General features: G+C 38.7%; 1 protein-coding gene and 1 long non-coding RNA gene across 3 annotated transcripts in view; one reads left to right on the forward strand and one right to left on the reverse strand.

The window, feature by feature from the left end:
* Positions 1 to 3,772: 3,772 nt before the first annotated feature.
* HPSE (heparanase) overlaps positions 3,773 to 16,357 on the reverse strand; it is a 49,055-nt gene continuing 36,470 nt past the window's right edge. For both annotated transcript variants that reach the window (XM_070791705.1, XM_019963030.2), the window contains 4 exons: positions 15,918 to 16,032; positions 12,352 to 12,470; positions 11,051 to 11,197; positions 3,773 to 5,541 (listed from right to left, as the gene is read on the reverse strand). In XM_070791705.1, the coding sequence (XP_070647806.1) occupies positions 5,382 to 5,541; positions 11,051 to 11,197; positions 12,352 to 12,470; positions 15,918 to 16,032 (541 nt within the window). In that variant the 3' untranslated portion in view covers positions 3,773 to 5,381. The remainder of the gene's footprint in view (positions 5,542 to 11,050; positions 11,198 to 12,351; positions 12,471 to 15,917; positions 16,033 to 16,357) is intronic.
* On the forward strand, positions 7,247 to 9,285 carry LOC139183666 (uncharacterized). The gene is made up of 2 exons (XR_011567263.1): positions 7,247 to 7,789; positions 8,361 to 9,285. It is a non-coding gene; the product is annotated as an uncharacterized lncRNA (long non-coding RNA).

Genomic DNA, 16,357 nt, shown 5'->3' on the forward strand with positions numbered 1-16,357 from the left:
GCTCCCAGGTGGCACAGTAGTAAAAGAATCCACCTGGTAAAAGAATCCAACCTGGTGGGTTGCAGTCCATGGGGTTGCAAAGAGTCAGACATGACTGAGGATGCATGCATTTGCCATTGTCATACTGGCTATAAATTGGAGGTTCCCAAGACCCAGATTAATTTACTAGAGTGACTCAGAGAACTTAGGAAAACATTTCACTTACCAATGATCAGTTTTGCTTTTTTTTTTTAATAAAAGAGCATAACTATGAAACAGCCAGATAGAAGAGATGAATAGGGCAAGCACAGAGCTTCCACTCTCTCTAGACAGATACCACTCTCCCATCACCACCATGTGTTCCCAACCCTGAAGCCCTTGAACCCTGTTCTTTTGGGCTTTTATGGAGGCCTCATTATATAGGCATGATTGACAAAATCACTGACCGTTGATGACTGAACTCAGTCTTTTGTCCTTCTGCCCCCTCTGGAGGTCTGAGTGGGAGTAAAGTTTCCAACTCACTAACAGGTGGTTGATTCTTCTTGCTGCTAGCCTCCATCCTGCAGGACGTCCCACTCCAGTATTCTTGCCTGGAGAATTCCATGGACAGAGGAGCCTGCTACATACACTCCATAGGGTCACATAGAGTCAGATACAACTGAGCGATTAACACGGTCACTTCTAAAAGTCCCCTCTTTAGTATAAATTCTGCTGTGCTCAAAGGGGGTTCCTTACGAATGAGATAAGACACTCTTACCACTCAGGAAATTCTAAGGGTTTCAGGAACTTTGTGCCAAGAACTGGGGGCAAAGATCAAATCTTTTTCTTATATGACAATATTATATAAATATTTGTAAATATGTGTTCCATATATAAATGTTATGTATACATGAATATGTATATAGAAGTCAGAGGGGGACTTAAAGGTATAGCCATTCTAGTCCTAATAGAAACTTAACCTGCATAAACTTCTTCCTTCCTTAAAGAAACAAACAGGCAAGTGTTTGCAATCAGGTCACTAGATTCAGCTTAGGACATTTTCTGTGAAAATAAAAGATATGCTCCAAGGACGAGAGAGAAGTAGCATGCTGAAGCGTACTTGTTCCAGCTGGCTTTGTAACTTACTCTTTCAGTAGCTGGAAACAGATGAGCTCACTGTTAAGGACACATAACTGGAGGGCAATGATATTGAGTAACCTAGAGACTGCCATTCATTTGCAGCCAAAACAAACAGACTGAGACAGATAAGCACTTCAGGCAAAGGGTCATACGCCTGCCTCTGGGGATGAGGTCTAGCCATCCAAGGTGGACTTTTCCTACCTATCCTCCCCCAGTTATAAACGTTACAATATTTTGCCAGTTGGGATCTGCTGCAGAGGGGCAGGCGTTCTTGCAATCCTGATTCAGTGGAGGACAATAGAGAGCTTCTGAGGATGCACTGACCCTAGGATAAGGGTACTCTTTGAGGATGTGGGTCTTCATAGGGTGTCTGGGGGACAAGTATGATGTTTAGGCCAAGGGTCAGCATTGCCAGAGAGTACCTCCTGATCACACAACCATCCTCCTCCATGTGTTCTATTAAATTAATTAAACAAGGAGGTTATTAGACTGATGTGATTCTGTGCTGTGGTGGTTTAAATGCATACCTGCTGAGTCACTTTAGTTGGTAACTGCCTCAGGGTTAGGCGATCAAAATACTAAGGATAACCAGTCACAAATAGCCAAACTAAGTTTCAAATGATAGCCAGAAAATTTCTTCTTTCCTGTTTCCACACTTTCTTTGTATGTCTTTCCCTCGGCTCCTGTCTGAAGAGAGTTCCTCACCACTTTCAGTTTGGCCTTAAAACTATTTTATGTGAAGCAGATGTTCTTTGTGAAAATTATAATTGACAATAAAGTGAGTATGAAATGATAGCTGCTAAGAAACATGAGAGTAATAAGAGAAAAGTTATGAAAGGCATCCGTGTTTCTCATGGTACCGGTGGAACTGAACGCTCGTTGCCTATTGCAGTAAATTCAACAACAAACCGCAATACTGGCTTTTCCTTTTCCTCCATCTCACGCTCCCTGATCTCTCATGCCTGCTTCCTGAGATCCCAAATAAACTACTGGATCCCAAGTATCTCAGACTTTGCTTTAGATGACCCCAGCATCTGCTACCTAAGCATAGGAAGGGGTTGAACCCAACACACTAGTGGTTCCATATCCTGTTTCTAGATTCTCTAAATCAAATGCTAACTGTTACCATACTTGGTATAGAGGCCCTGAACTGGGAATTCTGTTAACTCTGGCTAGGATAGTAAATTTGTAACTTTGGCATGACATTTTTGTACAAATTGTATTTATATAGGTTTTGTGATTAATGTTGTTTTTAAGGTGTTTAAATGCTTAGGGAACTTGATCTACTAAATTTGTGTGTGATTTTTTTTTAGATGTATAAGAATTTTTTTGTATGTGTTTTAAATTTTTTTAAGGGATGTTTAGAAATATTATGTTAACTATGCAGATTTGCCTTATTAAGTTTGTTGTGCTGCAGTTTCAGGTAAACTAGCCTTGTTAGTGTCTTTTGAAAGGTCTATGGGAATGTAAATGAACATGTAAGTTGCATTTAATAAAGTAACCTAAGAACTAATTTAAAAACTAGTGGACTATCCTCAACTGTACAAAAATAAATGTCTAAACTGCTATAGGAGCAAAGAAATATGACTAAAGCCACTCAGATGATGGGGGAGGCATTGCAACTGCTGTTTGAGCTGGGTCTTTTCTCTTTTTTTACTATTTATTTATTTGGCTGTTCCAGGTGTTGGCTGCAGCTTGGAGGATCGTCCATCTTTGCTGTGACGTGTGGGATCTTTGGGGCTTCCCAGGTGGCACTAGTGGTAAAGAATCTGCCTGCCAATGCAGGAGACGTGAAAGACTCGGGTTCAATCCCTGGGTGGGGAAGATCCCCTGGAGGACGGAATGGCAGCCCACTCCAGTATTCTTGCCTGGGAAATCCATGGACAGAGGAGCCTGGTGGGCTACAGTCCATGGGGTCGCACAGAGGTGGACGTGAACGACTCTGAAGCAACTTAGCACGCATGTGGGGTCTTTAGTTGCAGCATGTGGGATCTAGTTCCCTGACCAGGGATCGAACCTGGGCCCTCTGCATTGGGAGCTTGGAGTCTTAGACACTTGACCACCAGGGAAGACCTTGGGTCTTAATAAACATAAAAGTTTGCCGCATAGAGAGGACGGTTAGAAGAGTCCAGATGGAGAGCAGAAGGAGCAGCACTAAAGGTACAGAAGCAAAAGGTGGAAGAGGCTGTTTGTCCAGATCATTCAACCAGCGTATGGCTGGGAGAACAGACATGGGGTAAGCAACAAGAATTGAGGCCAAAGAAAACAGCAGGTGCTGTTGTGGAAGGACCTATCTGCTAAGGGAATGGAGACCCATTTTAATTTTTAAGCACATTTTAAGCCAATTTAAGCCAATTAAAATTTTTAAGAATTTTAAGCAAAGTCAAAGAGACCAATTAGGAGATTATAACAATACCAGTGAAAAATTGGGCCTTGAATTTATTAAGTGGCAGAGGGGACAGGGAGAAGAAAAATAGACTGGATTGAACTTTGATCATGATCTGATCTCCATGATGAGGGAGGAAATTATGTTTGTGCCTGATGGTCTCTTTTCTTCAAGGTCAACTCTTGGTGTAGGGAAGGCTGAAAGGACAAAGGTCAGGGTGTAAACAAAGAAGTGAAGAAAACAAGGGATGTAGGCTTAAGCTTTATTAAAAGAATAATCACTGTAATGTTAGGTTACAAAAATTACTTTATTTCAAATGTGAAAATATAAAAACCACTGACATATAAAATTTAAGGATATTAAAGCTTCCAAACTTTAGATACCAGCTTTATAAATGTACTTAAATGAGACAATATTCATAGCTGGCATAAATATAATTATATTTCTTAGAATTAAGACACAGGAGAAAATAATACATTTTGTTACTGATAAAAGCAGGGAGCTGCAGTGGTCAGTGTCATAGACTTCTCAACACCCTCTCCATTCCAAAAGATTATTAGGAGACAATTGGAGGAATCTCACTGATGTTGGCAGTTGGAGACAATGGCTATGCAACCCCCTCCTGGCCAATATGATACAAGGAGACAGGAAGAGAGGTTTGCTGAGAGAACCTCTGAGAAGTTCAAAAGTCTATGAAGAAGACAGAAAAAATGGCTCATCTTTCTCTGGCTCCTGCCAGGTCTGAATGGGCCCATGGAATAGCTATAGACATCGTGCCTCCAGCTTGAGAATGAAGCTGGTGACAGAGCAGAGAGATACAAGCAACCTGTTTCTTTGGTGACGTTTTCAGCAGTGGAGCTCACCCAACTTGAACTTCTCATTATGTGGGATTATGAATGTCTGGTGGTTCAAGCCACTGGAATCAGGGTTTTCTGTTACTTGCAGCCAACTAAAACAAGAATTTAAGGTAAATTAAAGGTAAACATGGGGTTTCTCTGGTGGCTTAGACAGTAGAGAATCTGCCTGCAATGAGAGAGACCTGGGTTTGATCCCTGGGTCGGGAATATCCTCTGGAGAAGGGAATGGCAACCACTCCAGTATTCTTGCCTGGAGAATTCCATGGACAGAGGAGCCTGGTGGGCTACAGTCCACAGGGTCTCAAAGAGTTGGACACAACTGCGTCACTAACAGAGATAAACATGAACAGATGCTTGTAATGTACGGAGTTGAATTTTCTCCTCCTGGTAAATCAATTTCGTTTGCAGTCATTTTTTATTTCATTTGAAGTGTATATAATCCCTTCCCTCTAAACTGTCATTAATCTTTTTTTAAAATGCTATCACCTCTAGCCATCTGTCTTCTCACATGGTATTACTGACAAAGACAAACAGAACAGAGGGAAGAGAAACAGCAACTGAACTCAGCTCTCTGTTAAGATGCAAAGAGATTGTCGCTCTTTCATAGACGATTTGGAGCTTGTGATAGTAAACTTTTTCTATAGCAGCCTGTAGAGATAGCATATGAGGGAAGAATCTGACAGTTTTCTAGCAACTGTTTTATTTTAAATAAAAACAACTAAATACTTTCTTGAAACTAATAATATATCCTTCACATACTTGCCTCCTGGCTGTATTATATTATGTACATTTTTAATAACCTTAAAATACTACATGCAAAAATATAACCATGGTGTTTGGCATTGGCTTATTATTAGCAGGGGTCCACTTAGAACAAAATTCTGTGCTAAATCTCATACTGAGAGTCTCCCAGGGACTCGAAATCGCCCACCCGTTGGGTCTGTAATACATCTGCTCGCCTTCCGATAGTTTGAATTTTGCTTTCCTCTTATCAAAACACTCAAAAATTCAATCTCCAGGCTAGTACATATCTTTCATTTTCAGATACAAGCAGCAACTTTGGCATTTCTTATCACAAAAAATCCGTATGAGAAAGGTGGCATGCCCAGTGAACTTCCTGGGTGGAGAGGTTTTTCTGTCAAAGCTGGCAGGGTTTGTTCATCCACCATCTTCAGAATTTGGTCATTGAGCTGGACAGATCTGCAAAGGGGAAAGATGCGTCCAGGTTAGCCAAGCTGTACTTCTTCCATCTACTCTATAAAAGTCCTGAGAACTTTTTAAGGCCCCAATTTTTTTTCTGTGGCAGTTTATATTATGTAACTTGTATTTGAACACAATGTCAGGTAGGTATTTGACCGAGAGGACCTTTAAGCTACACTGGTAGAGCTGAACAGTTGTGACAGAAACCATATGGTCTGCAAAGCCACCAAATATTTACTATTCGGCCCCTTACAGAAAATGAAGCACATACAATCCATACTAGGCAAGATGACGGAGGTGTAAAAAGGATGAAGATGACATACTTCTGGATTTGTGGCATTTTGGGGGGGAATGGTAAGTAATTGTAAACATTTAGATATGAAGCAAATATAAAAGATGGAATATGAGTTGCACGAATTTAACATACAAAATGACCGTCAATTTCCCACTTGTAACTATGTCCATAAACCCTCTTACTCCCCTTCTCCCAGGAGGTATGTATTCATTTTCTTAAGCTGTTGAGCTACTTTTGTAGAATATATATTGCTGTGGTGAAGAAAAATGATTTTCTTTAGCTAAACTACGGATTTAAAAAAATAATTGTTTTCTTTGCATCTCACTATTAATATCTAAATTAAAAACTGAGTCAAAAATAGAAAAAAATCAAGGACAAGTGTTATGTATATTTATTATTATTGAAATCAAATTAATATACTCTTGGGCTTTCCTGGTGGCTCAGATGGTAAAGAATCTGCCTGCAATGTGGGAAATTGCAACCCAGGGATGCAATGTTCCATCCCTGGGTTGGGAAGATCCCCTGGAGGAGGGCATGGCAATCCATTCCAGTGTTCTTGCCTGGAGAATCCCCATGCACAGTGGGGCCTGGTGAGCTACAATCTATGAGGTCACAAAAAGTCAGACACGACTAAAGCAACTAAACATAGAAATATATTCTTAGGGCAACAAATCTTATATAAGTAAGAGCTTAGGAAGAAAAGCTTTAGTCTACTTTTCGTTTTATTGATAGTTACTTCCATAATTCTAAATGATATTTTTATCTCTTTCATCTTTTTTGTAAATGGTTTTTATGTTATGAAATTTTTATAAAGAAAAAGTTTTATACTGTTGAAAATTTAGATTAATGCCAGAGTTTATGTCATACATGTAATACATATGTTATATGTAGAACACTTATAACAGTGCCTTGTACATAGTAAGCATGTAAAAGTATTATCTATCATCATCCTTATCATGCAGATAAATATAACAGAAGCAAACTATCTCATGACCATTTTTAAGATTTTGATGTATATTTCTTCATCTCTTTTTTATGTATGTATGAACATACATATTTTCATATGAACAAAAATGAGCATACAGTATATAGTCTCTTAAAACTCAATTCTTTTCCCCTTAACATATCCTAACATCTGCTTGCTCACACCATTAAACATTCATCCACTGCAGCATTTTAATGACTGCACAAGATTCCATTGTACAAGCATATTAGTTTATTTACTGAACTGTCTAGTGTTAGACACTTGTTTCCAGTTTAGCATTGTTATAAAGTTTTCATTTTTAAAGAGCTCTCACACTCTATCCTTACTAAGTATCAGTCAGCAGAGAAATTAGTTTCCATTATTCCTTGCTTTGGAGAAGGCAATGGCACCCCACTCCAGTACTCTTGCCTGGAAAATTCCATGGGCAGAGGAGCCTGGTAGGCTGTAGTCCATGGGGTCGCTAAGAGTTGGACACGACTGAGCGACTTCACTTTCACTTTTCACTTTCATGCATTGGAGAAGGAAATAGCAACCCACTCCAGTGTTCTTGCCTGGAGAATCTCAGGGACAGGGGAGCCTGGTGGGCTGCCGTCTATGGGGTCGCACAGAGTCGGACATGACTGAAGCGACTTAGCAGCAGCATTCCTTGCTTAAATGCCCAGTTGCGGGCTCTGTACCTAAAGATGTAATAAGATAACCATAATTGTGCTGAAGGCTAACAAGCCTGCATTGCAGTTACACTCAACTCACATGAACCCAAGCTTTGTCTCAGCACCTATATCACAGCACTTCCTGCAAGGGGTGGAGAAGGAAACGCCACAACCACCATCAGGAAACCGCAAACAAAAATAGGTCTTGACAACATCTCTAAACGGTGATAGTTAGAGCTCTTCTGCAAGAGATTGAGGACTGTGACAGGGGTGCAAAAAAAGTCAGAAAGTCTTTGGGAGAGGTCACAGTGTTTAAAGGTAAGTCTAATCACTGTAAATTAATGCTGCTCTGGGTTAAGATGATGAAACATGGGCAAGATAATATCTAATCTACCTGTCTACACTGTTTAATCAGCTATGAATATAGCTTTAGCTTTATTCACCTATAACACCCTTTAGGGTGTTATCTGTATACTGAGTGTAAGCTTAAAGCATGTGGAATATTTCCTCATTGGGCTGGCCAATAAGGGTAGGGTTTTATTTGAAGATAGTATCTTATTTTCTATTTCTAAGTTAGTAATATGGTGGCAAGAAATAGAAGACATGCTTGTCAAGTTTCAGACCAAATAGAGCTGGAAGGAATTAGCAAGCAACAGATTTGGTAGAATTGGAGAAGGTGGGCAAAATTCATCTGAGATAACTATAAAATACTGCTTTTTGTTAACGTATATTCAGTTCAAATATTTATTAAATGCTTATGATACAGGACCTTCTATGGGCACTATACAAGTTATTTAAGTGGAAACTAACTTTTTAAAGGTAATCATTATATATTTCATGCTTTATACTTGGAAAACTGGTGAAATCCTCTAAACCCACTTGTCCGCAGGCATGAAGTGCAGATTCCATCCTCTGCTCCAGAGAATAGAACTAAGAGCAGCAGACAAAAGGCCCAAAGGCACATTCTCTTGCCACAGGAGATCCAACCAGTCCATTCTGAAGGAGATCAGCCCTGGGATTTCTTTGGAAGGAATGATGCTGAAGCTGAAACTCCAGTACTTTGGCCACCTCATGCAAAGAGTTGACTCATTGGAAAAGACTCTGATGCTGGGAGGGATTGGGGGCAGGAGGAGAAGGGGACGACAGAGGATGAGATGGCTGGATGGCATCACTGACTCGATGGACGTGAGTCTCGGTGGACTCCGGGAGTTGGTGATGGACAGGGAGGCCTGGCATGCTGCGATTCAAGGGGTCGAAAAGAGTCGGACATGACTGAGCGACTGATCTGATCTGATCTGATCTGATCTCTCCAGGCTCAATATGCCCAGTTTTTTCAGTGATTCTTCTCTATGCTTTTTTACCAGACCGTGAGGTCGTTAGCATGAGCATATGTGCAAACTGTGCATTCATTAAACATATCTGGGATACTTTTGCAACATTTTAAGGAGAGAAAAATATAAGTAATATATAGTCATCAGATTAAGAGTAGCAAACTCAAATGCTCGGGGTCTGGTAGTGACATGTACCAGCAGTAGGACAGGCCTATGACAGCAGGGTCACATAGGGACTAAGGGGAACAGAGAGCTGGATGAGTTGTCTAAAATGAACTCCAGTTCATTTCCATCGAATTGGGAAAACACCCCAGAGTTGCCAGAGCACCTATTTTCAAAGGAAAGCTAGAAATCCAGATATTTTAATACTTGTCAATTTTTACAACATTGACACCTAATTGAAAATAAAAATGAACACAGAGTGTATGCTACTCTCCCTTACCAGAAAGAGAAAAAAAAAAAAAAAATCCTCTAAACCCACTTGTCCGCAGGCATGAAGTGCAGATTCCATCCTCTGCTCCAGAGAATAGAACTAAGAGCAGCAGATGAAAGACCCAAAGGCACCTTCTCTTGCCACAGAGAGCAGTCACCAGCAGAGGCTGTGAGATCCAACAGAGAGGAAATAAACAGGGCTGGACGGCCCTAGATACCCATTAAGGCTAGACGAAAATGATCTCGAAGACTTTGCTTTTTGCTGGCCACTCAGGATCTTAGTTCCCCAACCAGGGATCGATCCTGTGACACCTGCATCGGGAGCACGGAGTCTCAACCACTGGACCACCGGTGAAGTCCCTCTTAAGATATATCTAACTCTACAACTATTATTCAGCTACTTCAGAGAAGTTTTTCCCTCCTCGGCCTCAGACACAAATATGCTAAGAACTTTAAAAAGTGTCAAAATCCCCAAAGAGAGAAGTATCTGTTATTCAAATATACATTATTTATAACAGGGGGAAAAAGTATGGGAGGAAACAGTAGGAAAATGAGTAAGCAAGCCATGGTATTTTATAAAACGTGCAGCCCATTAAAATGTCTACAAAGACTATAAATGGAAAGATACTTGGGAAAACTTGTGGGTTCTCCTTCAATTTCTCGTATTAGAAGTTGTATGATTACAGTTATATATAGTAAAATAAAGGACAGGAAAAAAGATCATGGAATGGTACCCAGTGTTAATAATGTTTGTCTATGCGGATAGGACTTTGGAGAAAGCATGTTTATGGCACTTTTTCAGGTTCTGATGCTGTCACTGAAAACATCACTTGTAGAGCATTTGCAGAGATGGGAGATCCACTAGAAGAGGAACTGGCAACCCACTCCAGTACTCTTGCCGAGATAATCCCATGGACAGAAGATCTTGGCGGGCCAGAGCCCATGGAGTGGCAAAGAGTCAGACACAACTGAGCAACTGACCACACACACATGGTGTGAGAACAGCCGTGAAGAAAAGAGCTCCTTCCAACACACATTGGACAGAAATCTTGGGTATTCTGGTTTTATAAAAGTATTTATTTATTTGGCTGTGCCTTATTTGCACATGCAGGATCTTCAGTCTTTGTTCTGCATGCAAACTCTTAGTTGCAGCATATAGGATCTAGTTGCCTCACTGGGAATTAAACCCAGGCGCCCTGCGATGGGAGCATGGAGTGCTAACCATTGGACCACTGGGGAAGTCCCTTGGGTATTCTGTTGCCTATAAGCTTTTAAAGACATATTCAATCATGGGCTTTTAAAAGTAAAATGTTTAAGAACCAACTTTAAATAATTCACCTAAAAGGCACATTTCTGACCACTCTTTTTCTTCACTTTAACAAATAAAAAACTATTCTGATATTGTAAGAGAATCACATCCATGACACATGATAATTTATACCAACTTCTATGCCTTTATATAGCAATTACATACAGGTATTTTTGCTTTAGTGACTGTATTACCAAGGATTATTTTTTTGGAGCAGATAATCTCAATGCATTGAGTGGATCCTGATATACAGCAGGTTGTTTTGAAATGAAAACATTTCTGTAAGATAACTGTCATTTGTCTTCCCATCCTTCTGCTTTGATTCACCAAATGAGTTACACCTGTATTAGTGTGTATTCACATATAACTTCCTGAACATTAAGAATTGTTAGAACTTGGAATAGTTGATTTTTTTCTTTTGCTCCCTGTCAACACCCAGTATTCTGACAAAGACCAATAAAATTCACTTTGGGTGAAAGTTTGAAATGAACCAAGAAAATTACTCACTTAGAAAGTAAGCCATCGGGTCCTGAAGGTTTTATGAGGTATTTATCCACTTGCTTGTTAAATAAGTGATGTGGTAACTCCAAGTGCTTGGTGACATTATGGAGGTTTAAGGCATAGAGAGTTAAATCTCCTTCTTTATACCTTGGGCTAAAAGCAAATACATGAACTCAATAAAAGTGTTTATTTAATTTAAGCAATTAAGTAGTTGGTGACAGTATAATCACGGATAATACTAAATGTATTTCGTATTTATAGTGATGCTGCGCCCTCTTTGCATCTTCCAGTTATGATAATATCAGACTGCTGATGTGGTCCTGTTTTGAAAACATGATAAAAATATTGCTCTTTACACAACCGTTTTCTGGACTTCAAAACTTTGCGATCTTTGCTGCTTTGCCAGACTGGCTTGTGAGGAAGTCAGTCAGCTCATACATGTTCAAACTTAGGAAAGTTAAATGGTAAAAGGGAAATTTTGTGGGCTCATATGAATTCATATTACAAACCATATAAACCAAGACTTTTTCTAACCTTATGAAAAGACCAACACAAATAAGAAAGTTAAATCTACCGACATTTTACAGAGTTTATCCACCTAAATCATTCCCCACCATTTCTAATGGGGCCACTCACCAGAAACAGAGCTCCCACTCAGTGAAATAGGAAACCGTGGATAGCCTTTGTAGCTAAAATTAATATTTTAGTATTATTCTATCAGGAAAGACAAACTGAAACTAAGAAGAGAAAAATCTCAAACTTAGAAATATTTTTTGCTACCTAAAGCCAGAGTATTGTACTATAAAAATCTCTATTGCCTCTCAATCCCAGAAACTGGGTTAAAACTTCTGAAAACATGAGAGTTGTTATCAGTCACCTTTTAATTTTTCTTCTTTATTAAATTAATCAGATATGATTCAAAATGATAAGTATAGTCACCTAATTATTCACTCATATGAATTCATATTTATATTCATAGTCATTCAATTGATTAATCATGCATATGCAATCTGTTTTATGTACTTACATTTGTACTATTCTTTATTTAAATTCAGAATATAATTTTATTATGTATTATGTTATATCATTGTACAAATCTTTGCTGGACTGTAAATGCCTACATTTAACCTTTTTTTTTTTTAAGCTAGACTCTGGCACCATATTACTATGAGAATGAAAAAAAATAAAGAACAACGAGACACCTTAGATCCACTGTATAGATAGAAGACAGCAGGGTGTTAGAGTAGGAAGTTGTGTGTTTACTTATTAAAACTTGTTGATTGGTAAAGGGTGTGTTACACACTTACTGTTTGGTGTTTGTGCAATGAAGATATACTCGAAGTTTGCTTCTGTCTGGACCTTTCACACTTGCCATTAACACTTTGTTGCCCACTAGTTTCTTGAACAGAAGAGAGAGCCAATAATCCTAGTTGGAGTGATTGGAGAGGGGAGGGACAAAATAGATCTTTACTTACTTTTTAACAAAAACAGTGTCAAGCAAATAGCTATCCTACAAACAGTGTGATTGTTATTCTAGAGGTATTTAAAAAGGATTCATCTTTTGGTCTGTGTTGCCACCGCGAATCTGAGGGCAGTATCTTGTTTGCTGCTGTTCATCACCAGCGGACTATATTTCCGTGATTCAGAGGGCTATGTTTGCTAGGAGATAGATCTCAAGAATATAACTGATTGCTCAGAGGCAGTTTAAATATTCTGTGTTGTCTGTCATCCAAGAATTCAAAATTTCCTGAGATAGGAAACCATGGATAGCCTTTGTAGCGAAAATTAATATTTTAGTATTATTCTATCAGGAAAGACAAATTGAAACTAAGAAGAGAAAAATCTCAAAGCAAAAATTTTAGGTACACATACACTCACGTACACATACAGAGCCAAGTTTGAAAGATAAAAACTTCTATCTGTTGAATAGATTAAAACAACTGCCTCTGAAACCTTAGTAAAATGCAGAATGTGGAAAACATTATAGAGCAAATTACCTGGTTTGTTTAATTAATCAATTCCAAGAGACAAAAAAAAAAAGAGAGGGAGGGAGAAGTTAAAGATTAACAGGCTTAAGAGATATAATAAATGCTTAAAAAAGAGACATAATATATGCAATATATGGACCTTGTTTGGATTGTGTTGTGAATAAACCAACTGTTAAAGACAGTTGAGACAGTAAGGAAAATGTGAAACACTGACTAAATATTTAATGATACTGTGAAGTTATTGTCAATATTTTAAAGTGTGATAATTATATTGTGTTATGTTTTTCCAAAGGAGAAACATACTGAAATACTTACATATAAAATGATATACCTGAGGTTTGCTTAGAAGTAATCCAGTAAGTGGGAGGTGAGGGATAGGTAGGATTATGGATTAAACAAGATTAGGGCTTCATATATTTTTCCCTTTACTTTGAAATTTTTCATAATAAGAAAGTTATTTTTTAATTCACTAGATATATATACGTCAACCCTTCCTCCCAGGTCTCCCACATTGCAGGCAGATTCTTTACCAGCTGAGCCATAGGGAAGCTCTTGAACTGAGATAAAGCAGACTTAATAGGCAAACAGCTTTTGTTTCTCTGCTTAAGATTTTACACTGGAGACTTAAGATTTTACAGAGAAGAATCAATTAAATGCTTTCACAAGAGACATAACTTTAGCATGGTTCTATGAGGGGAGGTGGGTGGGTGGATAGAAAGCAAGCAGGTTCAGAGCCAGGACTTGTATAGCATTCTTTAGAATAACAACAGGACAGTGTGACCTCCAGCAAATCCCACAAGTATCCCTTAATTTGAACATCCCCGTGTGAAAAATGAAAAAGCAAATCCACCCTGAATATTCATTGGAAGGACTGATGCCGAAGCTGAAACTTCAGTACTTTGGCCACCTGATGCAAAAAGAAAAGATCCTGATGCTGGGAAAGATTGAGGGCAGGAGGAAAAAGGGACGACAGAGGATGAGATGGTTGGATGGCATCACCGACTCAATGGACATGAGTTTGAGCAAACTCCAGGAGATGGTGAAGGATAGGGAGGCCTGGCGTGCTGCAGTTCACGGGGTCACAAAGAACAGAAAATAACCTAGCGACTGAACAACATTTGAAAAATGGGGAGTACAGCCTGGCGTCTTGTGATGACCTAGAGGGGTGGGATGGGAGGAGAGAGGGAGGCTCAAAAGAGAGTGGATATATATATGCTAAATCACTTCAGTCGTGAACGACTCTGTGCAACCCCAGAGACGGCAGCCCACCAGGCTCCCCCATCCCTGGGATTCTCCAAGCAAGAACACTGGGGTGGGTTGCCATTTCCTTCTCCAATGCATGAAAGTGAAAAGTGAAAGTGAAGTCACTCAGTCAGGTCTGACTCTTAGCAACTTAGGACTCCTCCGCCTATGGGATTTTCCTGGCAAAAGTACTGGAGTGGGCTGCCATTGCCTTCTCCTGGATATATATACACACACATATATAAAATTATGATTTATTTGCATTGTTGTACAGCAGAAACCAGCACATTATTAAGAAATTATCCTCTAATTAAACAATTAATACATAGAAAAATGAATCTAAGACACCTGTGTTGCCATCTTCCAGGACTGTTATGCAAATTGAATAAGAAAACAGACATGTACAATAGGTTTAAGGCTGATTCCCTAGGATCCTGCAGATGTCAATGGTACCATTTACTCTTTCAAGTTTTTCTAGCTGACTTGTAAACCTTGAGGAAGAAATATATTTAGCATATATACAAAGAATTCTGAAGTCAAAAGTTTGTGTTTGAAGCTTTAGATAACATTATAAATAGCTGGCATTATTTATAAAGAGTGACAGGGTAAGGTAGCTAATTTCTAGATATTGTACTTAGAGCACATTGTGAAGAAATTATTTACTTCTCTTCCTTGTTTAAGGTCCATTTAAGAAATGGCCAGTAGTAGACTTTGGATATTTGTTCAATGAAATGATCATACTTGGTTTAACTCATATTATAAATGACTTGGGGAAGAGATTCCATTTTGTAGAAAGACATTTTGCTAAAAATTTTATTATGAACAGTGTGCTCCATGAGCTTGGACCACTATAGATTAAAAGCAATTTTAGGGGGATATCTGTAAACCACAAAAGCCTAGCTTATATTTGTCATGTGCTTTTTGCAGACCTTCTTAGCTTTCCTACCGTGTTCAAATAATTCCCGTAGGAATTATTCTTAGAAAACAGATATTCTCAAATGCTATTTTAGATAACAAAAATCAAGGTCATACTTCTCAGAGCTATATCTATGCTATTCATATGCATATCTTCAAGGTGGTTTTTATTTGAAAGGCTACAGTCCCTAATTTAGCACCAGATGTCGTTGGAGATAGGGTGCAAATGAGACTTTATTCATAAATATCTTGAAGATTATTAACAAAATAGCCAATCTTAGGGTGATATTTTTGAACAAATACATGGTACTAGCTTATCTAAAAGTTAAATAAATGATGATTTCATGACATAAAAAATGTTTTGAAACCTTGGATACTAATGGCAATTTCAACTTTGGTTTACTTTGAAAAATAGTTGATTCAAGTTTGTTATCATGTAAAATTGAAGTCATAAAATTTCAAATTACCCCTCTCTTTAAAAAAAATCTCATGCCATGGCCCCAATGATTCACGTTGAAATCATTATTTCTGGGTCTCAATTTCTTGAGACACAAAAATGTTACAGTGGATTTCTTCTAAGATTTCTTCCAGTCCACCTTTCCATGGTTTGGCTACTTACTAAGAGCACTGAATTTAGTGAAAGAATTGATTCCTCATAAAAGCTTAAAATGAGGGACCTCAGTAGACTTTAAATGACTCACAATAATAGGAAAATAATGGTCACTTACAGGCAAAGGTTCAAAATTTCCATCCACTAGGTGGTAGTTCCCGGCTCCAAACAACACTTGCCTCATCACCACTTCTATGCCCATCCTGGCCGACAGGCCCAATTTATCCAGCCACCTGGAACAGAGTGAGGCCAAGCTTTCTTCAGATTTGGAAAACAAAATAACTCAATTTTACCTCTACACTATTCTGATTTATTCCTCTGTGTGGGAAGAGTTGACAGAAAACCAGAAAAGTGGTATTAGTCATGAATAAGACATTCCGATGAAGTAGAGACTATCCTTTTCTTCATGTGCTCTCACACTTCTGCATGATAACAAATTCTTGAAGACTATTAATATACCATAGGAGCCCCTATCAGGGTAGGACAACGTCTTACAAAGCCATAGATGCCCACAACTATAGACAATTAGACAACATGGACAATTGTTCTCCATCCTGT

This window comes from Bos indicus, chromosome 6, assembly GCF_029378745.1.
Source record: "Bos indicus isolate NIAB-ARS_2022 breed Sahiwal x Tharparkar chromosome 6, NIAB-ARS_B.indTharparkar_mat_pri_1.0, whole genome shotgun sequence".
NCBI lineage: Eukaryota > Metazoa > Chordata > Mammalia > Artiodactyla > Bovidae > Bos > Bos indicus.